This window comes from Hirundo rustica, chromosome Z (assembly GCF_015227805.2).
Source record: "Hirundo rustica isolate bHirRus1 chromosome Z, bHirRus1.pri.v3, whole genome shotgun sequence".
In the NCBI taxonomy this organism is placed as follows: Eukaryota; Metazoa; Chordata; class Aves; order Passeriformes; family Hirundinidae; genus Hirundo; species Hirundo rustica.
The window spans coordinates 33,470,350-33,496,691 of NC_053488.1; the positions used below are offsets into that span (position 1 = coordinate 33,470,350).

At 37.9% G+C, this 26,342-nt stretch overlaps 1 protein-coding gene across 1 annotated transcript in view; it reads right to left on the reverse strand.

Moving 5' to 3' along the window:
• BNC2 (basonuclin zinc finger protein 2) overlaps positions 1-9,059 on the reverse strand; it is a 232,223-nt gene extending 223,164 nt beyond the window's left edge. Inside the window, exon 1 of the mRNA XM_058424140.1 lies at positions 9,027-9,059. Coding sequence (XP_058280123.1) covers positions 9,027-9,038 — 12 coding nt within the window. The 5' untranslated portion in view covers positions 9,039-9,059. The remainder of the gene's footprint in view (positions 1-9,026) is intronic.
• Positions 9,060-26,342: the final 17,283 nt, after the last annotated feature.

Genomic DNA, 26,342 nt, shown 5'->3' on the forward strand with positions numbered 1-26,342 from the left:
ATCAAAGCTAAAATCAGTCTAGTAATGAAAGGATATTTTAAATTAAGAGCACTTTTACATTTGTTCCCGATCATGTCTGAAGATTTTTTTTTCCATTAAATATTTGTCTAATTCCAATCACAAAATAAAAAAGCTTCTCTTCTAATTTCAGGAAAGTGGAATTAAATATCAGCATTACAACTGTCTCCAGAGTTCAAACAAAAAAAAATAATAAGCTTACTTTTACTGAATTTTCTCTTAAACACATTTTTCTTTGGATGCACTTGTTCTTACAATCAACTATCATACTGCTGGTCACTCTGAATTCTATGTTCTGAACTAAAGCAAAAGGTGCAATCAAGCTTTACTTCTTTAATATCAAAAATATAAAGAAAAGCACAGAATTCCTATTAATAAAGTACGAATTCTCATAATTTCAGATTATGTTAATCTCAAATGTTTATCTGAAATAAGGAAGTTTTAAAAAATTTTCCTGTAGCCCACTACATTTATAATCTTCAAAATACTCTTAACATGCTATGTAAAGTGCAAAGGATGTGACTAGACTTTATTCAACAGTTTCATGAAACTTTAACTCCTCTGGTTTCAGTGGCTTTACTCCCACTTCCAACCTTGCAGTGAATAAGAGCAATATGAGAGCCTAATTTTCTACACAGTACTAAAAAGAATTATTAAAATTGTAATTGAACTATAAATATATAGGCTTGTTTTGGTCAAAATCTCCTTATGAAAGACATATGAAGTTATACATCACATAATTAAAATGCTACTGATAAAAATGTAACTAAAATGCATTCTAAAAGGTCAAATGTAGGGAAGTGAGGAATAAGCATGTATTTTTTACTATTATCTAAAGTGCTCAGAGTTCAGTTAGATCAGGTTAACAGGATAAGATGGGCTTCAAGAAATGTCAGAATGAAAATGTTTGTGAATATGGCACAGGATTACACGGATGGCATGCCTCAGTAGAATGAGGAAGTTGTGTCACAGCTATTAATTTTGGCTCTTTAGGTAACAAATGTAGAATAAACTACTTAGATGCACCTAGATATTCTCAGCCAAATCTATGCCTCAGAAAAGACCATGACAATGTTTTTACAAGATCAAGGGTGAAGTTTTGAGCTTTACTAAGAGGAATATTTCAAAATGTATTGCAATTAGTATTTGCAATTTGTTTTTTCAAGTAATTTGAAAGATTTGCAGGTTTTGATCCAAAACCAAGAAACGATAGTCATAAAGTCTATTATTGAGGACAATTTAAAGTACAATTTAGCCTGGCAGTCTAAAATGTGTCAAGCAACACATTTCTAAGTCATAGAAAATATTTTTTCTTCGTAAATGGCACTTAAATGAAACTAACAGGATTGACAAGTACCTTGCAAACAAGCCTTGGCAACAGATAGTGCAAATCCAACTTTTCACCGTTTTAAGAGAAATTCCTTTACAACTGTTTGTCTTTGCAATAACTCCTACAAAGCTCATTAGTGCCAGCCTTGGTTTATCCCCCATGTTGTGCATTTATCTCCGGGATGCATTATCAACATGTGGCACATGTCCTTGACATGCACAGCAGAGTTGCACCCCAGGATAGCAGCATGCATGACAATAGTGTTGACTCTTACTCCTTTATGGTTGCTGGGATGTAACTGAGAAATCTAATAACTGTGACAGTAGGCCTTTAGGTTTCTCCTTGCCTTTCCAGACAATGAAGCTGCACAGACACTAATGAAAGGTTAAATGAATAGGAATAGCTGACAAGAGGTACAATAAAGAAGGAACTTGGTAATCCACAGACACTGAGCAGAGATCCTTGGCTCAAGCCGAGAAAGGACAGCACATCGTCGAGTCACAATATTTAAAACAGCTTGCTATACACAGAGGCTTTTGTGTCTGGGTACATGTCTGGCTTTGGAAGAAAAAAAAAAGATACTGAAAAGAAATTTCAGCATGGGGCACTTTGGCACGTCAGGTCACAAAAAAGGAAAAATATTTTTTGTTTGCTGTTACATCTTTGTATTCAACAGTAAAGAGCATTGACTAAGAGCACAAAGCAGAAGTTCCAAAATAATACATATTTGACAAATACAATAAAGTTACAACACTAAATCAGTGTGATTCCAGCTGACAGCATGACGGGTGGTGTACATATACCCAGCTTCATTTACAGCTGATAACAGTTAATAATATGCTTTGCATACCCTTTAAAACTTCCCATAGATAAGGATTTTCTAACAGGCGTAGCTTTTACAGTTTTATATGCAGCAGAATGGTAGACCTAACCAACTGCAATACTCTGCAAAAACATAGCTGAACTTCCAGACAGTGCACCAGACCATGGTGACTTAAAAACTTTTTAGTGGTTAGCTTACGGCGTTTTGATTTCACTTGGCTTGTGACTTACAGATTAGCATTATGAACATTCTGGTTTTCATAATGAAAAAATAATTGCAAAGCCCAGCGTGGTTTTAAAACTTCTCTTTTTACAGTTTTCTACAAAAACGTGATTTACATACATGGTAGGACATTAAAAAATTTTAAAGAAACAGAAAGAACTCTCTGAAGTAACAAATCAGAAGCAAATCTGATCATTACCTGAATTTGTGTGAGTTCTTTTTACATAAAATATTTCAAGAGAGAATTACTGAAATAGATGCTGCAGATGAAAAGAATTGTCTCTCAAAATCCTTGATTTACCTGGAATAAAAAGTATTTACATATCTATCTGGAGTATAAAATATACATATTTATAATATATGGTGAGAGTATAATGGGAAGATTCTAAATGAGAAAACCTCTTTGAACAACCACATTAAATTACAGCAGAACTCCTGAGTGTACTAAGATTCTAATAATCAACAAATAAAGGGTTTTACTAGGACAGCACGTAATGAGAGCTACTGTGTGAGAGATAAAGGAGACAAATCTGGTACTTTATCTTACTGGATTATATAATTTACTGAAAAGGTAAATAAGTTTGTCCAAAGTCATACTTATAAAAGCTGCCATACAAATACTAAGCTGCAATTATGATCAATGCATTTTTAGAAAATTTAGAAAGAATTTATGTGGGATGAAACTGACAGAGATACAAGGTTCAGACAGATGCTTTTTATTAAGCCATGTTAAATGCTGTTCTTCTAAATTAAGTACAAATTCCTGGCTAGATTAGGAAGTGATACACATTTCCAAAATGACAGATATACTCTATTTGCTTTGTATTTTATGAGGAACCTTTTGTATTTCCAGACGTAAATTTTTTTTCCTAACACACACTAATAGTAGACTTTAAATCAAATTAAATCACTAAATAAAAAGTTCTGTGCAAACCTGCAGACAGAGTCAGGACTCTCATTAAACAACATTCAGCGATGAAAAGACTTCACATTCTAGTGACAGTGTCCAAAGTGCAAAAGGGAAAGGGACACTGCCAGAAATGCCTATCTCTGAGACAAAAGAAAAATAAATTTGGGGTTTGTACAAAATCCAGTGTTTTACTTGGACTTGTTTTAATGTAATTGCTTTGCTGTTGGTCATTTCTGCTTTGTTTGAAATTCACAAGATCTGTAGTCAGCCACAAATCCTACTGACATACACAGATACATAACACAGAATAAAGCCACCTCGAAGTCTAATTTCTAGATCTTTGACTCTGAAAAAAGGCAGTAACCAGCACTTCCTTATTCAGAATATTTTCCCCCTTTTTCTTACCTATGGCATATCTAATAAAATCCGGAAGCTCCCTCTAGGTCTCCAGAGGAACTTAACTGACCACTGATTCTTTACAGTTCCTTTCCATTTTCAAAAACAGTACTGAGAGAGAAAGAGCAGTATTTCCCTTACATAATATGTGTTCTTGTTTCCATTCAGTAGTTTTTAATTCTACAACTTGGAAGGATGTGGATTATATGTGAGAACATCTGCTATGAAATACAGAACGTTAAATACTGCTTACTCTTGCGCAGCATACTAAAGACCCTCTTAATCATTTCTAACTTACACTTTATTTACCAAATTCTGGTTTGAAATCTTACATTGTTTGACAACCTAGCTATGTATGTATTGAAACACACACATACGAACACACCTCCATTCCACTTTCCAATTACCAAGCGCAAAATCATGTAAAGAAACCTGACAGATAATAATATAGCCCCTTTAGATCCCAGATTTTAAGTACAGAATGTTATTGAAAGTCAATTTGTTGGCATATGCTGGTTTTCCAGAAAACTAGTAATGCCAGTGGTAATTTGCTGACTATATTTTCACATACCATAATATTTACACATACCATTTGTAATGGCTTTTATTGTTTAATCTCCACTGCATTTCGGTATCGGATACTACAGAATTACAGTTATTTAGCAGGCTATAAATAATGTAGTTGGCATGTGCAATTGATATTCAAAATGTCTTACAACAACTGTAAAAGCCTCATTACAGACTAGCAAATCTTTTCTAACAAGCAAGTTCAACTGACAAACACCAAAGTAAACCTGCAGTCTATGCTGCAAGCATGTTTGTTTTATTTAAATGATATACATTTAAAGCAGTGTGCAATTTAATGCCATCAGTACAAACTTTATTAAATGAGAAAGCAAAATTCCAACATAATACGGTAATTGTGAAGTTTTTGAAAATAAAACTGTAGTATTAAAAATAAAAGGAATTCTCAGTAACAACAGAAAGAATAGCTTACTTTCCCCTCCCCCCTCTATGAGCTAGTGTCCAATTTCTTCTTTTCTGAACAGCTGTATTATCCAACTTAAGTTGCTCTGCTAATTTCAGTCCCACAAGGACTAACTTGGAAGGCAAAAAAGTACTAGAAAAGATCAATTTGCTGGGAAAGATCAAATGAGAAAACTGTGGGGACAGCACCAGGTCATAGTAGGAAGAATTGTAAGCAGACCTGTTCTTCATTAACTTAAGCTCTCTTGGGATGTCACACACTACCTGTCCATAGGCTTATTGAACCGCCTAACCCTCATCTCTGTACCATTCTTCTGGGCCCAAGTGAATCATATCCTGCTGCTGACAAGTTAGCAGGGGACTGCGGCTGCAACATGAAAGTACTTTTCTTTCTTGTCTAAATCAGGCAGATTTTTGAAAAGAGGACACAGCACTGACTCGTGACATGGCAAGATGAAATGAGAGGTCTGGGCTGATCTTCGAGCTGTGTAGATAAAAGTAATCAAATGACACTCCTGGAATGCAAATTGGCATTCTTGACTGCAGCAATTGCACAACCATGAAACATCTCTGACAGCAAGCAAGATTAGGACAAAGTGTTATGTAAAGGACTGAACTCAAAAACTCACTAGAAAATTCAAACTGTAACATTTACATTTTAATATAGCAATAGCCATCTCTGCTTTTGTTTCTTCGTTTACTGCAGTTGCATACTTGTCTTTCTCAAACACCTCAAAAATAAAAATGTAACATGATTAAAGGCATAGGTCTGCTCCCAGAAATTTCTTCCCCTAAAATGTCACACTATTGTATTTTTTACAAAACAGTGTACCAAGGCAGGGATTTTCTATTACACGTGCGAGATGTGTGCTTAAGAAACACTCTCACAATCTCAAGTCTTAAAAGCAGACTCAAAATTTGCTCATGACAAATAGTTTATAATTTACACTTGGACTTTTCTACATATGGATTAGGTGAAGATGATTCATTTGAAATATTTAGCAACTTTTAAAATTCATGTGCTTTAGCATTTTAAAGCAGAACTTACATAGAGCTAGCTGGCTCATCAATACTGGACAGTTTAAAATGAAACTAGTGTATCAGAGAGCACATATGCCCCATTAAATTTCAGATTAAAAAATGCTGCCATTTTTAAGCGTAAGGAAAGTTCTACATACTTTTGCAGGAACTTGGTATTCTTTCATAGATATGCTGATCAGGCTTATTAAATATTACTAACTGAAATGAACTCAGTAATTAAACTGTGAACATTTGTACTCTGAAACCGTGACAAAAATGCTACCCATTTTATAATTTTTCTATAGAGATGGGTTATAATACAGAGGGGAAAAAGGAATATAGTGAGAAATATAAACTGACTTTCACTAAAAATATTTCAACAACTACTATCTAATGCTAACATACAGATTAAGAAAAGAAATAAGTAATATTTTGCTTTGATTTCCTACTTAAAAAATAGCTTCAAACCATTTTAACTGTCAGACACACAAAAAAGACGCTCGTTGCTACTTTAATCCTGGGTACACCAGATTACTACATGATGTCTTTTGTGCATCAATTTTACAACAGCTTGACTCTAGGGTAAATGGGAACCATCATAAATCGCATGCTGCTTTCAAAACCACTTTAATTTCTGTCAGTGTTACTGTAACCACAGTCCTGGGCACATGCTGTTTTTTCCCCCCTCCCCTTTTTTTTTTTTTTTTTTTTTTTTTTTTTCTTTTTTTTTCTTTTTTCTTTTCCTTGTTGTCTACATTTGACAGTTGCATCTCCTACACTCCAATTGTGGCTTTGATCACTGAAACAAGACATGTCATGTTAGGGAGAGAAGGGAAAAACGCAAACCCTTCATCGTAAACTCCATTCACACAGACATTCTCTATCTATAGTTTGATTACTGTATATACATGCATACATGTATGCATGCAGAAACATACACATATATAAGGAGATATAGATATATATGCACACTTGTGTGTGTGCATGTAGATATGTATGTGTATATGCAAGGCACACAAGACAGCTCTGTAACATCCCTGGAGTGAGGTGACAAAAGCTGACAGAAAGCAGAGCAGTAGTCTAACAGCGACTGGAAACATCCTACTTCATTGAATATGGGATGATCACTGTTCACCACCAGCTGAGGTCGATCCATGTGTTAACGTGAATAGTTATCATTCTGCACGTCAAGTGTAGTCACAGCTTAAATGAGCTTGTCTTTCGAAGCTGTTTAACCTATCCTCACATCACAACCCTGAAAAATGGACTCCAGTCAAATGAGGTCCTTGGCCATTTCGACTTCTAATTTTCAAATTAAAAGCCCAAACCCTGCTTTGCAAAACCTCTACTGTAAAGGAGACGTGCATGTACACAGCAAATGAAATAAGCAGCAAAAACTTGTTCAAAGTTGGTTTTTGAGGGGCTCCACCTTCTCCTTTACAGTTGGGGCATCAGCACAACTCTCCAAACTCTCTGTTAGCAAACGCTGATTGGAGAGGTGCAAACTAAAAGCACATGCACAACAAGAGAGTTTCGGAGGGAAGGTGGATTTACACTCCTGTCTCCCTGCCGCAGGCGATGTTTCACACGCGAACACAGAGCTCCTTCCCGCTCTCAAAAAGGTTACTTTTACAAAGTGTAAAGCAAACCGTACTCATTTCCGAGCAGAAGGTGGTGGCCAAAATAGATCAGACCACCGTATGTCCGACTCAACCCCACTCCACCTTCACTCTCCCTCCCTCCATCCGCAAACACTTTTTTTACCCTAGCTCCTCATCTTTAGTGAAAGGAAGGAGGCGGTAAAAAGCATGTGGCCATCCCATTTCAACACCATAAACTCACTTAAAGTTTAGCACGACCTCTTAGACTTTTTTTTTTTCCCCCAATCCACGCAGCAGAGAGCTGGTTTATTTATTTATTATATCCCTACTTCGCTTTGCCCGGCTGCTTGTTTCTTTGAAGGCTGAAACACACCGAGAGCAAGCAGGGCTGCTTGTGTTACTGCACAATTTATTAATCAAATCAAACCAAAGTAAAGGCTAGAAGGAAAACGAAAGGCTGCTGGAAACTTCTTACCATCTCTGCATGCTGGTTGTCAAGTGCACCCCCTGTCTCTCGATCTCCTCTCAGCGGCAGTGCCTGCACCCTTCCTTTTGCCTCTGGGCTCTCAGCACTACACTGTCTCTCCTTCTCCCCTTCCCTTTCTCCTTCCCTTCCCCCACACCCCCCCCCCCACTCCCCCAGGTGATTTGAAGTAAAAATGGAGATTTAAAAAAATACTTTCCCCCAAATACCCCCCCGAAAAAAAAAGAAAGAAAGAAAAATCAAAACCAAACAAAATCCCGCACCACTAACCAACACACACACACACACAAAACAAAAAAAAAAAAAAAAAAACAGCAAAAAAAAAGAAAAAAAAAAAGAAAAAAAAGAAGGAAAGGAAAGGAAAAGAAAAGCAGCAGCTGCAGCGACAGTCTCTTTCTCTCCTCCCTCCCACCCCTCCCCACTCTCTTTCTCTGACTCTCTCAAAACTTCAGCCCCCAAAGTTCAGCCGGAGCAGCAGGGAGAAAGAAAGAGCTTTCAGCGGAGAGCTGGAAGTGATAGGAGGAGGGACCCAGGTTCGGGTCAGAGCCTCCACAGGTTGGTTTGTTGTTGTTGGGATCTTTGGCTGGGGAAGGGGAGGCGGCAGGGGGAGGCTGCGAGCGGGTCCGAGAGGGCAGCGCTGCGTCCTTCTAACCCGCGCTCAGGGGCGAGGGCGGCAGGCAGGCAGGCAGAGGGTTTTGGTTTTTTTTTTGTTTTGTTTTTTTTTTTTTTTAACACACACACCCACACACACACCCCCACACCCACCCAAATGCTGTTTCTCCTTCCCTCTGCCTGCTCCCTCCCCCGCAAACTTTCTCTGCCAGGCAGGGGCCGCGGCAGAGGCCGCCCGCGCCCAGCTGTCAAAAACACCCAGCGACCGCCGCCAACTTTGTGGCGAGGGCGGCCGGCAGCGCAGCGCGGGGCTGCCGCCCCTCTACCTCCTCTGCCCCCTTTCGCCTTCCCGTCCTCCGCCCCGCTGCTCCTCCAGCGGCTGCAGTCCCTCCCGCTGTTCTCCTCTTCCTTCCAGACGCTGCTGGAGCGAGCGAGCGAGAGGGAAGGCGGCAATGCGAAAGAAAGCTGGAGGGAGGGCTGAGAGGGGGCAAAGAGACGGCGGAAAATGGAGCGTAGCCCAGAGGAGGGGGTAAGGAGCCGGAGGGGAAGAGGGAAGAGCGTTAGAAAGGAAGGGAAAAGTTAGGCGAAGTTTTTGCTCGTGGTGCCGGTTTCCCGCTTCCCACCCATTGCTCCATCAGCTCCCAGGACTCTGCGGCGGCGGCGGCGGCTGCTGCTCGGTGTGGGATCTGAGGAGATATTTTGTAAAAGGGTGGGATTTTTTTTTTTTTTTTTTTTTTTTTTTCCTGTAGAGGGAGGGGTGGGGGGTTGAGGGAGGCGGGAAGAGGTGAGCCGTCACGGTTGTACGTTTGCAGGGAACAGACAAGAGTCACATCTGTGTGTGACACGGAGCCAAACCGAGCGAAACCCTGCCCCGGCGGCGCCGTGCAAGCGCAGCCGCCGCGGCGGCCCTGACTGGGCGCACAGGCACGCGGCGGCCGGCCGGGCGCGCTCCCGCGGGGGCACGGGGCGGGGCGTTCCGCGCCCTCCCGCGGCCGCCGGCGGTCGGCCCGGGAGTCGGGCGCGGCGCCGCCGAGCGTCGCTCCCCGCTGTCCCCTCTGAAACCCTCCCTTACCGGTTCGAAGCGCCGGTCTCCGCGCGGGCCCCGCCGGCGGCGCCGGGGGGTGGCAGGGCGGACCCGCGTCGCACGGGCTGCTCGGGCGGGGGAAGGTAGCTGCGGGCTGTCAGGCTTCACCTGCGGGGACGGGCAGCCCAGCGCGGCTGTCCCTCGTGTCCGGCCTGAGAAGGCCCTGAGGGTCGCCAGTGCGGTCAGAACCGGCTCCCCTCGTTAGGCGCCGTGTAAACACGAGGTTGAAACACGACCAGACCGTTAAAAAGTGAACATGAGGAGAACTTTCCAGGCGATATGAAACACAGATAGAACATTTTGCTCCCTTTCGGTGTAGCTGGACACTCACATGACCTAGCAGGAGCTGAGAAAAATTGAGAGAAAATGGGAGGCAGCCGTCTGCACTCCTGATTTTTCCTGCATCTGCTATGGACTGAACTCACAGTAAGCTCGCTGTAATGAACGGCATGTCCCCGGGAATTGCCAGCTTCCCATGCTTGTTACCGTATTTTGGCACCTTTGTTACTTATGTGTTTCCTATCCCTGTCAGAAGAGAGAAGGGTAAATTATCTGTACTAGTATCGAAACTAGATTTTCATAAAATCTGATATAATGAATCACAATGTCTGTTTCTGGGTTTTTGTGTTGTTTTTTGGTTTTTTGTTTTTTGTTTTTTTTTTTTTTAAAAAAAAAAAAAAAAGGTTGTTTTCTGGGTATTTGTCGAATACCTTGATTGGGCATAATATGTATCAGCTTATGGACATGTTTGCAGTGTCCACATTTCATCGGCATTAGTTTGATCTTTGAGGGCATGTTTCAGGCTCTAAACGACGATTCAAAAGGATTTGCGTTCATCAGGATTTTGGGCTTTTTATACAAGTACCATGACCAATGAAGATTTTGAGTAATTTATGGTTGTACTAAAAATAAATAAATAAACAAACAAACAAATCCTGAGACTAATTAAGCCATGACTTGGTGAGTTTTCTGTCAAAGGGGAGAGATAAGAAAAACCTTGTTAATTATTTCAAAGTCACATTTTATTGTACATAAAACCGCATTTGCCCTTTTGAACCAGGGAAGGGCCAAGAAGTTGCCAAAAAATTGTGTTCACACAGCCCCCTCGTGGTCAAAGGCTTCAGAGCCTCACAACCACCTCTACTCACAAAGGGTCAAAGCAAATTTAAAATAAAGTGCTGCAACCTTGGCTCGCAGAAGGCATGGTCATCTGCTAGAATAAAGATATGCCATGCCCATTACAAGGCTGATCTTCACTGTGCAGTTTCCCCGAAGTGAATCAAAGATTATAAAATGGTTGCAGCTTTATGAAAGTCATAGAGTAGGTAGATGGCCATTCAACTAAACTTAAAACCAGATTTCCTTACTACTTTGGAAATTTTAATTTTTGTTAAACTGGTCTAGGCATTTGTAGGATATATTTCTCTATGCACTAGATGAGTAGTTTACATTGGTAATAGCCTATATCAATACAAAATTTTATCTAAGCTCTGATCTGTCATTTTAAAGAACCTGTAAGTGTAAGCACAATCATTAATAGCTTTAAAAATAATTAACATTATTTTTAAAGACTCTAAGTAATTTTATATGAAAACTAATAAAGCTTCATGGAGTTGCTCCTTTGTTATCTTTCTTGGTATTTGACTCAGCATTTTGAAAACTTCCCCCCCCCCCCCCCCCCCCCCCTTCACCTGTCTATAAGCCGATGTCTTTTGTCGTAGCAGTATATTACAGCCCCTTGAAAGCTGATGAGGATGTAAAATGTCTGGACACAAGCTGGCTATTGGGAGCTCTGATTCTTGCCAGTATGGTGTTACAGGATAAACACTGTGGAATAAGACACTTCTGCTTATAGGATCAGTATCAAAATAACTAACTGGTGGCATTTGAATACATCATTAGTCTTCAGACTGAGCAGCTCCAAGCTTTTCTGTAATTTCACATCTTTCAAAGTCGTGCTTTCAGTCACATGTGCAATAGTGTTTTAAATTTCCATTGAGTTACTGCTTTCAAGTTTGTCTACTGTGTAGTATATTCTAGATAAAACTAAGACGATAGGGCCCATATTAAAATACTATACCATCCACATTCACAGTAGCTTCTGTTTCTTTATAGTGGTGCAGTGATTGTGAAATCAGCACAGCATTGATATTGTGGGAAATTATGACAACACACCTTTACTTGTGGCTCAGTGTCAAAAGACAGTGTACAGACTCGTGGTGTGTCACAGGACTGTCTTACGACTTCTCAATGTGTGTAATTACCTTAAATTTTTGATATTATATACAAGGTTTCAGAGAGTAAGTGCAAAGCCTAAACTTTTATTTTCTTCTTAGTCTGATGATATTTTTTCATTCATAAAACAGTATCTCTAACAATTTCAGCCTCCTCAACAGAGATATCTAGACAGGAAGGCTTTATCACTGTAATTTTCCTTCAAAACCAATTTGACCACTGTAAGGAATTAGTAGTATTCCTTGTCCAAAATTCATTAGTGTGAACAAAGTTAGAAAGTAAAATAATTTTCTTCAGGGTTTTTTGTGTTTGTTGGAGTTTTGGGGAGTTTTTTGGGTTTGAGGAGGAATTTTTCATTTAGTTGTTTTGGTTCTTTTGCTTTTGGGGTTGTTCTTGGTTGGCTGGTTTGTTGTTTTTGTTTTTCACAGATTGGAGCACCAAGCTATTGCAAATTAGGGTTTGAGTAGTAACTGCATCTTGAGAAGAGTGGAACCATAATTCATCTAAATTGTGATGTCTCCAGAGTGTGGTATTTCTCTGCTGTATTGATCCTATTTCTCACAGCAGGAATTTATGCTTTGCTTGAATCTTGCCCCATTTGCAAACCTGGAAGTGTGATCCAGAGGATTTGCCCACGTGGCAAACAGAGGTGCAGTGGGACATAAGGAGCCAGTCCTTAAAGGGACTATAGCAAGATACCAAACTGAAATCTTCCATGTTCTGATGGGTGGCAAGGTAAGGCAGAACACTCCTAGAGAATGGTCTAAATGAAATGTAAATGAAAAAAGAGTTTACTGGTAGAAAGAATCTTCAACAGAGAAATTATGCCCCATCCTGAAAATGAAGCCTGTTTTCTGTAATCCCCAATTTGTGCTCAGGCAAAGAATCCATTCTAAAAATACCCATCAATATTTTGGACCAATGCCATCATGAAGTCTTAATCTGGTTATTAATTTTATTTACGAATATGGCTGTACCATCCGTATACGTACTGAATAGTTGTATTATGTTCCTGTGCTAGGTGTTACTTACAACAGCTGGCCTGGCTTGTAGCATGACTTACAAAACATAGGCTTCTACTTTCTATTAGAGATTCTTCTTTTCCTTTTTTTTTTTTTTTTTTTTTTTTTTTTTTTTTTTTTTTTAGGTGTTTATATTTGAGTTTTATACTAGTTAGTCTATCACATTATGATATTTGGGAGAGCTTCAACCATTGTCAGTAATCTGATTAGGAGAGAGTATCTGAGCATTTATTATAAAAAAGGGTCTAAACGTTTGCTTACGCAAACTATAATTTCCTGATGGAATTTGAAGTTTGACCTTATGCTGGCGGAGTATCAACGACACTACTTCTAGAAGGGTTCACCTAAACATAGCTCTGAACCCCAGGGGCCTGAGACAAAATGTGGACAACTAGGGACCAGCTGTAAACATTTGGTTTAAAGTCAGTTGCACAGGATGACACAGGAACATAGAAACGGGGGTAAAATGTAAGTCTCTAGGATCAAGTTTAACTGATTGATCAGCTTAAACCCTAGTTCCAGCTTTCCTGTTTTGTCTTGTTCATCACTTCAAACTTTAGCAGTAAATTAAGCAGGAATGTTAGGAAAGAAGCTCCATTCATTATACAGGCAGCCTATTTAGAGATTGTCATAGTTTCTCTGTATTTGATAGAGACACATGTTGGAGGAATAAAACCATACATGATCATGCAATTTCAGACACGGTGTACTCATCACATCAGAGGCCTGAAATAAATTGTGTACACACTTGTAATGATAACATTTCTTAACTTCTGAACATATAACTTTCTAACCCCTGCTAGCCGGCTGTCAAAGTTCAATATTAAGCTCATGAGACTATGCCAAATGATAATACTGATACTGTAGTGTTCTGAGTCAAAAAGTATTTTTGTCACAGAAGTGAAGTAAGAATAGCTAATTATGTTTCCATTGCTTCTTGCGCTAAAATACTGAAGGTGATTCAAAGCCTTTCCAGCACTTCAGTGTTGCTAAGTCTTCCTCATAATGGTGATTTTGGGGAATGAAAAAAGGCTGTCTGCAAATATATATCTTTTTTTCTTTTTGTACCGTATCGTATATACCAAATATTTTCTAACACTCTTTTGGAGGTTGCTACCACAGTTTGATTTATCCTAAACTTTCCCCAAAGCATTTAGCAGATGTTCTTTAAGACAAATATGCTTCCAGGACAGTGTGAGCTCAGCTGAAAGAATATGTATTAAAAGCAATAGATAGAGATGTTACTTTGTAGTTCTACAACAGTTTTTGTAAGAAGATTTTAAACATAAGCAAAGAAAGAAAACTATTCAACTATTCAACTTTAGAGATGAAAGGAATACTGTGTAGTATGTTTCAGCATCTTGCTTATAGTAGTAAAAAAAGTAGAAAATAAATGTTTTGGATTTATTTGGTAGTTTTATTATCATCCTTTCTCCAATAAGAATACATATGTTTACATTTAAGACTTCTCTAGATTGAAGTTTCTTCTTTCTCTGTTGTCACTTCCAATCTTTGTCCATCAAATTTTTTTTCTATAACTTAGTAACTGCTAGTCAGAGACCACACATAGTGTTCTATATGCATTCTGGAATATGTTTCAGCTTATCTCATATAACACTTGAGAGTATGTTTCCCAAGTGAATCTCAATGTTTTTCAGTTCTCTTAGTGTTTTACCATTTGTTTTCCTTATATTACACCAGTCAAAAATTTTTGCGTTGGAGAGTTAGTTGTGAGCACGATGGGAAAGTCTCTCTTTTTTCTTACCCAATTTAACTGCTTTTGTCTTGAACTCTAATTGTTGATGGTATTCTACTTATTTCATCCTGGTACCTTACAGAGAGTATTTGTGTAGTTAGCTTGATCTCATAAATAGTTTTAACAAATAAAATGCCCCAGTTGGAGCTAATAGTGAGTGGTGGCTCAGCATCTTAAAACCAACAAAAGTGTCAAATATGATATGGCAGGGCAAATCACAAAATCTTTCATTTCTAGTCTTGAAAGATTACTGCTAAGTCTTCCCTACTTTTAGAAAAGTTATTTTTCTGCTATTCACACCTTGCTTAAATGGTGGCTTAACATGGATGTGGCAACCTAAGCTGGATATAGTACAGAGCATAAAAGCAGGCTTTAAATAATGTGGCATAAAGATTTCTCATCTATCATAACTTCTTTATTCCATTTTATTTTTATTTTTTAATAATTACTTCAGACATTACAATACTATTTGATCTTCATGTCAAGAGAAAGAAAAGGCAGAAGAATTGACAGCTTGATTCTTGCCTTCTTACAAAAAAACAGCTTTTAGATTTTGGATTCAACTACTGTGATAGCAGATACTTAATAGGTCTTGTTTGAATTTGAGCTTGATTGTAAGCCTCACATTCAAAGGTCTAGTTAGAATACTAGGTACTCTCACTGGTTTTATGATAAAGACTTTGCTGGGGACATCCTTCATTTGTTCATTTTAGTGAGGTATAGTTATGAAAAGAAGGTGTAAACTTTGCTATTGGCATTACTGTAAATCTTAGGAAACTGGAGAAAATACTGTGCCCAAAAACTGGTTTATTTTTTGAAGTATTTTTCATCCATGCACTTCTACTGCTGGATCATAAGCCAAATACTATTCACAATTGACAGTGCTATCCAGATACAACTCTGATTTTCCTTTGTTTATTGGCTCCCCCACTTTCAGTTAGTTTGATTTCACATCCAAAGTGTTGGTCTTTGACCTTGAACCAATTTCTCCAAATTTATGGCCCCACCAGTGTGTGTGTGTTTGTGTGTGGATGAAATTAATTAGAGAAATTTGTTCCATGTGTGTATGGATGGCCAAGGAAAATAAGGGAAATAGTGAACAGTTGTCTGAATGGTTCTTTTTGAACCCTTGAAATATTTGAGCATCAGTTTAAACTTAAAATATGGATCTTTCTTACAATTGGTAACTTGTAGTTTGTGAGTTTAAATTGTGCAGGGCATGTGATTCTTTCAGTATGTTTGATTTCAGGGATACAAAAATGTAACTTTCTACTATAAAAGTTAATTGCACTTGTGTAATTCACCCTACCAGTAATGTTGAGAAATACCTCTGTTCAGAGCAGAGCTAGAGATGATGAGGACAGGGCATTGGCTCTAAGGAAGGAACAAAGGAAGTCATCATTTGGAGGACTGCAAGAAACTGTTCTTTGTGAGATACTCTCACAGAAGGAGTGGCTATTCTTAGAGTAGGATGCTGAGTCTTTAGCAGCTGAAATTTTCTTTGTAAAATTATGCTCTATACACAAAATTTCTTGGTTTAATTCTCTTGCATGTGATTTCTTGGTGTACCTGAAAAGCTTTTATGGGCATGCATCCTTTATGACTTCTGTAAATACACTGTGAGCAAGCAAAAGCCATTTTATGTTGGATACATGTAAATAAAAAAAGGTTATCAATACTCTCTTTCCCTTTGTGATGTAGACAGCATAAATTTTAAATTTTAAGCAGTTCTACAGCCTGTCCCAAGCCAAGGAGGCAACATTGTTTCCCGGACACTTTGATTAAGGTTCTTCTGGCTGACCTGTTACTGCAAATTAATTATTATTGCATGGGTAGCAAATACATTGTGACTGAAAAACTACCACAAGCTGTGACATTAAAAAAAAGTTAAAGTATCAGGTTTGCTACTCCTAATGACAGATTTAATTAGTAGAGTCTTCAAATAGCATAGCAAATACAGTCTTGTGGGTTTTGTTGGTGAGCAAAGTACATTAATCCAAGCTTTATTGTCAGTGCCTACCATAATATTGTTGCTGTTTCCTCTTCCAATCTTTAATAATGTAGGATAGCTTAGGGTTTCAATATGTTTTCTTCTCTCTTTTTTCCCTCTTCTCCCTAAAAGTTTAAAGAATTGTTGAAATACAGTCCCAAGTCACATTTTTTAGAAGGAAACTGCATGGTCTAGGCTCTTCTAACTCAATTCATGTATTTCCCTTAAAAGACAAAAGAATATGTCCTTGCAACTTCTTCAGTTTCTTCTGTGACTTTATTGCTTTTACAGACCAGCCACAAACACATACATATACATGCATTAAACCATTGCTTAGTGCTTTGTAATGGATGTTGATAGAATTGAAATAATTGTTTTAAAATTAGAGCTAAAACAAATATATTCAAAAGGAAAGATGATCTTTAATTGGAGTGCCCCATTTATGCATAGGAAAGGCATATACATCTGGTCCTCCATGTATAGTTTTAGGAGGCATTTAATCAGGAAATCTGTGTAGAAGCGTACAAGTAGATATATTTTTCCAGACTCCAATAGAAAATACTATTCATCAGGAGTGTAGCTAGCTCTCATTTTGCAAAAAAGGGCCATTGCCATCAAAAAACTACATAACAAGCAACTTCTGGCTCTTAAAATACTTAACTCTCTGTCTTATTCAAAACAATCTAATTTCCAGCTTTTTCTTTTTTTTTTTTTTTTTTTTTTTTTTTTATTACTATAAATGCTAGGCCAGTAATATGGCCTCTAAATTTATTTACTTATACGAGAAAAGTAAATTCATTAATATAAAATATCTATAGGTTATTGGTATCACACCTTGTAGATGTAGATGAAAAGTAAGTATTGTTGTCTAGGTTTGAAAAGACAGGTATCTGCTAGGGAGAGGTGGGGCCTCTCTAGGAATGCGGAATTCCAATCCCTTCCCTCCAAGTTATTATAATTTAGAAGATTAAAGAGGCTTTTCAGTCAGAGCTATGGGGAAAGAAATAACAGTCCTATACTAGTAAATAGAACAAACAAGCAACAACAACTGCAGCAATAACAATAATAATAAACAGAACCAAGAACTCCAAGGGGCTTTGTCTCACAAGTCCCGGGCAGTCTGATCTCTTGGGACCCCAAGAGCACCAAACCAAAACGGTGGAAACTCCGGGCTGATGGCTGGAAACGGTGGGGTGTCCCGGCAGGCAGGGGGTGTCCCGGCAGGCAAAGTGAGCAGTGCTGGAGGAGCTGCGGCGGCTGGACGAGGCTGACCCAGCTCCAGCAGAGCAGGCGAGGGGCTCCAAATTCCTGGGTGCTCTGGCAGATGGTAGAATTCCCAGGACCAGACACTCCATCAAGAGTGGACTCCACACAGCCAGGAGTTGCCCAACTGTCTTCTCCGATGCCGAGAGCAGGAAGAAGGCACCCGCCGCTCCCAGAGCCCCTGAGCCTTTCCCTTCCCCGAAACTTAAGTGATCTTCCCCCACCCTGGACACTCCTGTTGTGTGAGTCAAGTACCCGTTAAGCATCAGTATTTAGTCTCTTAGCAACTTATTGGGGGAAAAAATTCTATAGCGAAAGAAAGAAAAAAAACCAAACAAAACTGAACTTAACCCTCAACAATTGTGATGGTGAGTAGGAGACACAAACCACCCAACATCACTACTGTGTATGCCAAACAAAAATATGCTGCTTCCCTTTAAACTGGATCTGTGCAGTATGTATGTCACTTTGAATTCATGTAACTGCAGAATTTTGGTTCTGTAACAAATCTCAGGGCTTGTAATCTATTTTGAGACAAGATTATTATGTATAGGACATGTCTATGACATGTTTCAAAATATCCTAAAAAATCCCACTACACCCTTTGTAAGTGGCCTACTCCAGTACTTCACTGCCTTTAATGTTAGTTTTTCTTAATAGCTAAACAAAACACTTTTCCTTCTAAATAAGGATTACTTCTTGTCCTGTCCTAGGCATACTTCATAGCAGACCTTTGAACACTTGAAAACTCTTTTTTTTTTTTTTCATTCTTCCACCTTGTCCATAGACCTAACAATGCCTTTTCCTTCAAACATTTCTCACATTGTATTTCTGAAAATTATTAGCACTCTTGTGTTATTTTTCTATGAGTAGTACTCAATTTACCATAAACACCAGCAAGTTCACTAGTCTGATTTGTAAATAGTACTCCAGCTGAAGCTTCCATAGACAATAGAGTAATTACCTATTGTATATGATATACAGTAGTCTTGGTAATGGAGCTCAAAATAGCATTTCCCTTTTAATATCTGATCTATTCAGTTTATGTTCCACTCTAACTTGGTATCCCCATCTGTAGTACTGTGATAAATGTTGAAGAAGGTAATCTTTCTTTTTAGTTATTTTTACCTTATTCTGTTGTTCTTTGTCAGTAACTTTGAAACAAACCTCTCTTAGCCTCTTTCAGTTTATTAGGACTGTGATATATATCCTTCGTTATATTTGTGTTAATAGGATATAAGTTAATTCGTGTTAATAGGATATAAAATGTAATACAAATCATATGAATATAAGTTTTGTATAAACTGGCATGTTATAAGTTAAGTTTTGTTTAAACTAGCATGTTGTGAGTTAACTGAGGGGAAGGTGGCTCAACCAAATACAGGAATTTCTCTAGCCCGAAAAGGCATGGGAGGGACACGAGGAAAACATGATTGAAATTACCAGAAAGAGGAACGAGAAAATGCCACTGCCGGGAATCCTTGAAAGGGAACAAAAGGCGACGGAAAACGGAGATGATGGCCCGGAGAACCAGATGATTACCTTAGATCGATATCTAGATCGTCTCCGCCAGAAATTAACATCTCCACACCACACCTGGACCCAACCAATAACAGTATTGTCCTCCTCCGCCGATCTAATCAGACTCTCAGAACTGAGACCTGCATGATTAATGAAGATGCCTCAGAGGAAGGACCGTTGAAATCCCGAGTCTCTCTCTGCGATCCAGTGTATAAAAAGAGACTGCTGCAAACCAAAAATGTGAACTGGGGGGATAACAGACTGGCAGAGTGTGTTATCGTTGTTCACCCGGCGCCGATCCCGGGCTTGACGCTGTCCTTTTAATTGTGGCTATCCGAGACTGTCATTTTGTCTCTCAATAAAATTCCAAATTTTGATTTATCGAATTTGGTCCATCTTATTAATAACAAGGACTATAAAATATATGCTCTATAACCAAAGTGATTACTGAAATTATGATCAAGCTTATGATTATCAAAATTTCCCTGTTCCATGTCATGTGCTTCAAGATAGCTGAGACAAGTAATTGTGACTCTGCTGATACAAAGATTGTCAGCTCCAGTACAAAAACAGTACAGATATTATCAAATAGGACAGAAAACAAACTGATAAATGCTTTTACATGACTCATGAAATGCATTGTAGATAGTCCAGTACTTCTGTGCAGAATTAGTTTCTATTATAAAAATCTTATTAATTCACATTTGACCAGAACCTTGCCAATAGAGCTCACTGGAGATATATTGATAAACCAGTGAAGACTTGTTGAGGACTTCTCTGAAAACTGCCTTGTAAGACCTGTCTAAGTTAACACTATTTGAGGATGCTAAGGTCTCTTTGGCTTGACACAGAGCTGTAGATTCACTTAACATTAGTAGAAACATTTAGCATTAGTAAAATCTAGATCTCCCATAATTACATATTCTCAAGTTTGAAAAATTTATTTCAAATTTCTTGGTATTTCATGCATGGTGTCCTTCTTTGTAAAATCACCCTAAGAACAGCAAGAGTTTTGCAATTTTTTCCTGTGCATCTTCAGAGAGCCTTTGATGAAAGCCATTATATAGGCATAAATGTAGCTGTCTGTTTGGTCAAGTAAGTAAAAGCAGGGAATCAAACTGAAGTCTTTTGCACTGTCTTGCAGACCACTAACCACAGTAAAGATACTTGGCTGGTCCAGAAGTAACATGTGACACTGAAGTCATATCCAGACTGGGGTTTTTTTAAAAATTATGGTATCCTCAGGAAGCAATAATTTTAGAACTGAGGGCAGGATGATGGTTTTGTTTTCTTGCAGATATTTCAAGATGCTAATTGTGATTACAGTATGAAATTAGAGATCTGTACATTTTATATCACAGACAAAAATTAGAAATTTGTGACACTTAAAGGTCTGTCTGCTCAGAATAGAAAAGTATTTGTTTGCAGAAATATGTTTATGTACAAGAATAAAAGTTAAACAGCAGAATCAGACACCTTTCAGGTAAAGGCTGCCCAAAGATACAAGCACTTGCAAAGCTGTAAAGCTTTGAAGTATAGTAGATAAAATTAATTTGTCTCATGCAAACAGGCCTAGGTATCTGAATTTGACTTTTAAAAATTGCTTAGCATATAATATTGGTTATAATATTCTTTGTTAATAGAGAGGCTTGAGAATAAATGCTTTCAAGTCAAGCAGGGAGCCCAAACAAACTGAACAAAGGGAAGCTTAGATCTGTAGAACAAATGTTTTAGGTAGAGTATTAAATAAATTCACCTTGTATTTTAATGCCAAACTCAGGCAACAGGGCATACAAGGAATGGACATACTTCATCCCTGCTTGGTAATTTGTGATGGTGTTCATGTATCTTGAGAACTTCCTTCAATCATTTGTCATTAAAATCAGTTCTACTGGCAGTCGGGTTTCCATGCTGAGAGCTAGGAAGGAAAATATTTGTGATTAAAGAGACATACAGCTGCTGTTGCTGATCCTGAATAGTTTATTTTGAACACTCTAGATTATGACTTTCTTTTCTTTTTTCCACAGTTTTAGGTAAAGGCTTGGGTGTGCGATTGAAAAAACAAGCCTCCAGAGAGGGTAGAGAATTCCCATTTATTATCTCTTCTGCCTGCTGTTTAGGCAATGTAGAATATGTGGGATAAACAACAAGATTGAAAATAATGTTGTTACTGTTGCTATTGTTACTTAAGACAAATAAGTGTATTTTCTTTGATTTCCACAAACGGGGCTCTTTAATGTAAGGCACCACACTGAAATTCCAACCAAGTCAATATCTATACTTTAAAATAAATTGCAGACATTTGCTACATATTTTGACTATATTAATTTCTGCAGTATATTAAAATAAACTCTGTGTTTGGTTTCCCTAAGTAATATTGATAGAAGGTCAAAAAAGTGGAAATTGATAATATTCAATATTTTTTTTGAAATGTAAATGAAAGTACCTTCTTTCAATTTTCTGAGAATGAACTAGTAGTCCATCTCAGGACATAATTTACTTTTCAGGCACTTCAGGGAAGTTGATGTTGATTCTGTTTAATAATGCACTTTGCATTATTCTTAGTAAATCAACCACAAAATGTGGCTGATCAACAATCAAAAGTATATAAAAAGTATATTGATGTTTGAGCAAGAAGTTGAAAGAACACCTTTGAACGCAGTCATTCAACTCTCAATACTTAGTAACACCAACAGCTGTCTTTTTAGACAGCTTAAATTACTAGGTACTTAGTTTCATCCCGTTGCAGTTTCCTTGGTATGTGGAATTGCTCAGAATTGCTTGTCCCAATGTTATTTTGCTTCCAATACCAATCTAGTGCTTCTAAGTGACTTATTTAACTATGTACTTCCTCCCCTTGTTCTGTGTCATTTCCTCATGTTTTCCGTGCTTTTGCTTCTCCAGTCACCATAGATAGCTGTATTCTCAAACTCCCTCCCCTTCTTTGCTATGTTAGATGGAATAATCTCCAAAGACTAGTAATATTGAGTACAACTTCTCTTTTAATCTTCAAGCCATATATCTTTTACTATTCTCCCTTCTATTCTGAGATACAATTTCTCCCATTAGTTAAAAATAAGGAAGAAGATGGAATATTAAATGAAAGAGAAGAAACATATAAGTATATAAATTACTACATTTATTTTCCACATAAAATAATTTATATAACATGTATGACATTAGCAAATATACTTATTACTTTGGAATGCCTTTTATTAGTAGGAAGCATGGCTTCTGGATCAAAGATACCAGCAAGTTAAAATTCTTCATCTCAACAAAAATACTTCTCAAGATGGCGCTTGTTTTTACATATTGAAAAATACTTTATTTACTGCTGAAGGTATGTACCGAATCTGCAAATACTAGAAGCAGTTAATCTAGAGGAGGAATATCTGTTGGGGCGCCCCCAGGGATTCTTGAGAAAATTGGGTTCAATTTCATTTTCCTACTCTTTTTGCGCGACCTAAGCCAATGTAGTTCTTTATAGTTCGGTTCCACTTGTGTCAGATGGGTATTACAAGAAGTTTCCAGTGTGTACAGACATGTATGGTCAGCTAAAGTTATGACATTAAGACAGTGATCATTACAAGTACTCCACTGGATTATAGAAGCTTTTGACAAAAAGAAATAAATTTAATCTGTACAGAACATCAAGCTTTCTAGGGATTGTGGAGTTCCGTGCAAATCTTACTGATTTCTCCTTCAAATATGAGGTGCATCTCCTATCTTTGTTATATCTCCCATAAAGAGACAGGAGGAAAAATTTTTATAATTTCTAGAAATATTTCAAAACACTTCAGTGTACATACTTCTGCTGATAGGAAGAGCACTATAGAAATGCAAACTACTTAGCAAAGACACTGCTGAGATGCTCTACTGAGAAAAGTAAGGAAAAACCCAGTGTACAGAATCCATTTAATGCCTTATGGCAAAGGCAGGCAAAGGGGATTAGGATGCAAGGCAAACTAATCATGCTGGTGAAAAAGGAAAAGAAATCAATTATGTAGCGCATATAAGGAAGTATAGGAGTTTGCAGGGAAAGTAAACAGGAATAGACAACAGAGGAGGATGCACAGTCTCTGTTGCTTCTTCCTACCTTTACTTTTCAAGTAATTTTTCCAAGTAAAAGGAAAAATCTGATCACTTTATTTCTATCATAGTAACTTAATCCTTTTCCACAATGCAATTTACACATTTTCTTTCCTGATTTGAGGGATTTATTCAACTGTGTTTCAAATCTACTACAGAGGCTTTCTTACAGTATGTCTTGTTTTTCCCTGTAATCTCATTTGCTTGCCCTCAAACATCTTTTCTTCCGTTTTCTTCCAAGCCAATCTCTGATGCTTTTAAATTTCATTTGCTCTTAGTTATGTATGTTGAAGAAATATCTCCCCTAAGATTTTAACACTGTCAAAAAGTATACTAAATTCAACATAGATACTAGGCAAAAGCAATTAAATTATTTTGCATTGACAACTTAATAATGCACAATGCTATGAATTGCATCATGTAGTAAATAAATATAAATAAAATCCTATGGTAATGGTCGTGATGTCATGATATCTAAGATAGTTTTTCATTTTCTGTATGGATGCTTTTCTGCCTTCCCTAAAAAAGAATGCAAACCCCTTCCCCCCTCTATTTAAATCAAACTAGCAAATAATTTGCCTTTCTAGAGTTTGGGAACAAAATAGGCTATCAATTTGCTATTTACTCTAGGTCCATTTACTTTATACTGCTTCCGAATATGATCTGGGACCAAAAGACAACAGAACATTTTCTAACAACCTCCTGTCATCAAGGTGGGTGAAGAATTTGGGTATAAAGGTGTTCAACCTTAGGGGAAAATCTGCAAGGTAGCAGTTTACAAATGGTTTTTGATAGCAACCAGCAAATCTGAAGCAAATAACATGACAAGTTTCAAAGGTTATGAAGAAGAGGAATCCATCAGGAATAAGGCAGATATTGTCACATTGCACAGATGGACAGGAGACACAGAGAAGAAAGAGACATTGACTTAACTGCTGGGAGACTCATACTAGCAGAAAAAAAAGATCATGTTAGGATAACTTGTAGGGTCACTGATTATGGAAAATATTTGGAGGAGAATACACACAGTAAAATATTTAGCCTGCTAGAAGTCCTAGAAAGTTTTAGTCTGTGATTCAAAGAATCTGTTATCACAGAAGTTATGTACTCACGAAATATCAGAGGAAAAATAGTATGAAGAGACAAAAGAGTATGAAGAGCACAAACACAAGTACTTAAGTAATGCAGAGGGCACCAGAGAAGAAAAATCTCAGGTCTGCAGAAATCAACTGAGTCAGAGAGTATTCAGCTTGAGAAGGGCCACTAGAAGATAGGTATAAAAGCCAGTAGAATTTGTTCTCTATTCTTTCATACTGCCTATGTAGGCATGAGTTGAAAGTATTCCTTGTTTTATAAAAGGTCATTGCACCACTTCTGCAGGTGAAAAGTATTATGCTAATTGAGGAGGTTATTCACTTGTTCAAAACCTGTCAAATGTCAATGCAGCATTACAAGAAATAAAGCTACAAGGACATAAATTCTCAGGCACTCAAAATAGTGCTGATTCTACTCCTCAGGAAGTCAAATTCCTGTGGACTACTATGTCCTTGGCTAAAAAGCATAGTCTTGATAAGCCTCAACCTCCTGGTTAATCTTTTTTTCCCCTTTCTTCCACCTCCCTGAACACACTATTTTCCTATACCTTCAGGCTGGCTAGTACCTAGTCAGAATAAGTACTAAGAAAATGGATTGAAGGATTTTTCTTTGGTATTTGCACAAGGTTTTGAGGGAGTGGCAAAATTTCTCATGGTGAACGTCTGTTCCTATGCCCAATAGCTCAATGCTGTTCCATAGTTGCTGTATCCTTCATGTTTTTCCACATTTTCCAGCTATATTGCATAATAATTTTTGATTTCAGAAGTGAAGACATGTCAGTATAGAAGAGGAGATGCTGCATCTTTGGTGAGAATAAGTGAGTTTGGTGAAAATCTCACTGAACTCATGGGCAAGGTGACATTCAGGCTCCTTGTGTGAGAGGAGAAGACAAAGGAAAACAATGATGATGACAGAAAAAGCATGTTTCTCAGAACTCTGCATGACTGACATGAGGCCAACTGCAAAAAACATAATTGTGTTTAAGAGGAAAAGGCCAGACAGTAAAATGTCTTTAGTTATGGTGGATTTTTTGATTGTTTCCTCTTGATACTGGCTAAGAATGGTGAATAAAGAGTCAGGCAATTGCTTTCCAGAAAGAAAACAGAGAGGGGACATCCTTGCATGTAAGTACAAGGTCACACAGCTTAATAATAGCCCCCAAGGGAGCAGGTATTTCTAGGGGGAAAAAAAGTAATTCCTCAGAGATCCCAATCACAAGAATACCCTGGTTTTAGAAGCTTCTGTTTCTTATATCAAAACCTAGCAAACAGAGTAGTAACAGGGGCTCCTGAGTAAACTGGGACCCCCAATGAGCAGTATCCACATAATTCAGGGAGAAGTAAAGATCATCCAATTCAGTGTGCCAAAGTGTTTATAGCTTACATCCCAAGTTTCTCCTTTGCACTCTAGTGAGACTTTTGCCAAATTCCTACATACATTAAAAATACTAACCACATTCTGCACTTGCTTGACAGGCTGCCTATCTGTGGAGAATACAAATTCAGCCTGGCTACTATTTTTTTCTAGCACATAAAACAGTCATATACAAGGATGACCAATAGTGATTAGGCTATGGTACTACACAGAAGTTCCTCCCTGTGATTTGAATTAATTGATTTATTAGTGGCAAAATAGCCAGGTGGGTCAAGCTAATTAAGACTATGATTGCTAATTGCCTGCACTGGGGATAGTATGAACTGCAGAGGCAATAGATACAGTCTGTTTGTAACAGCTCGGTAAACTGTACATAGTTAAGACTGGAGGAAAAAAAAAAAAAGGGGAGAAGATACTGCTGAGAGGAAAGTGTAAATTATAGCAGGCCCCATTCAGATGAGGTGAAAGCCACCAGTCCTATAAAAAGCAATCTAGTCTAGTGGCTTCCAA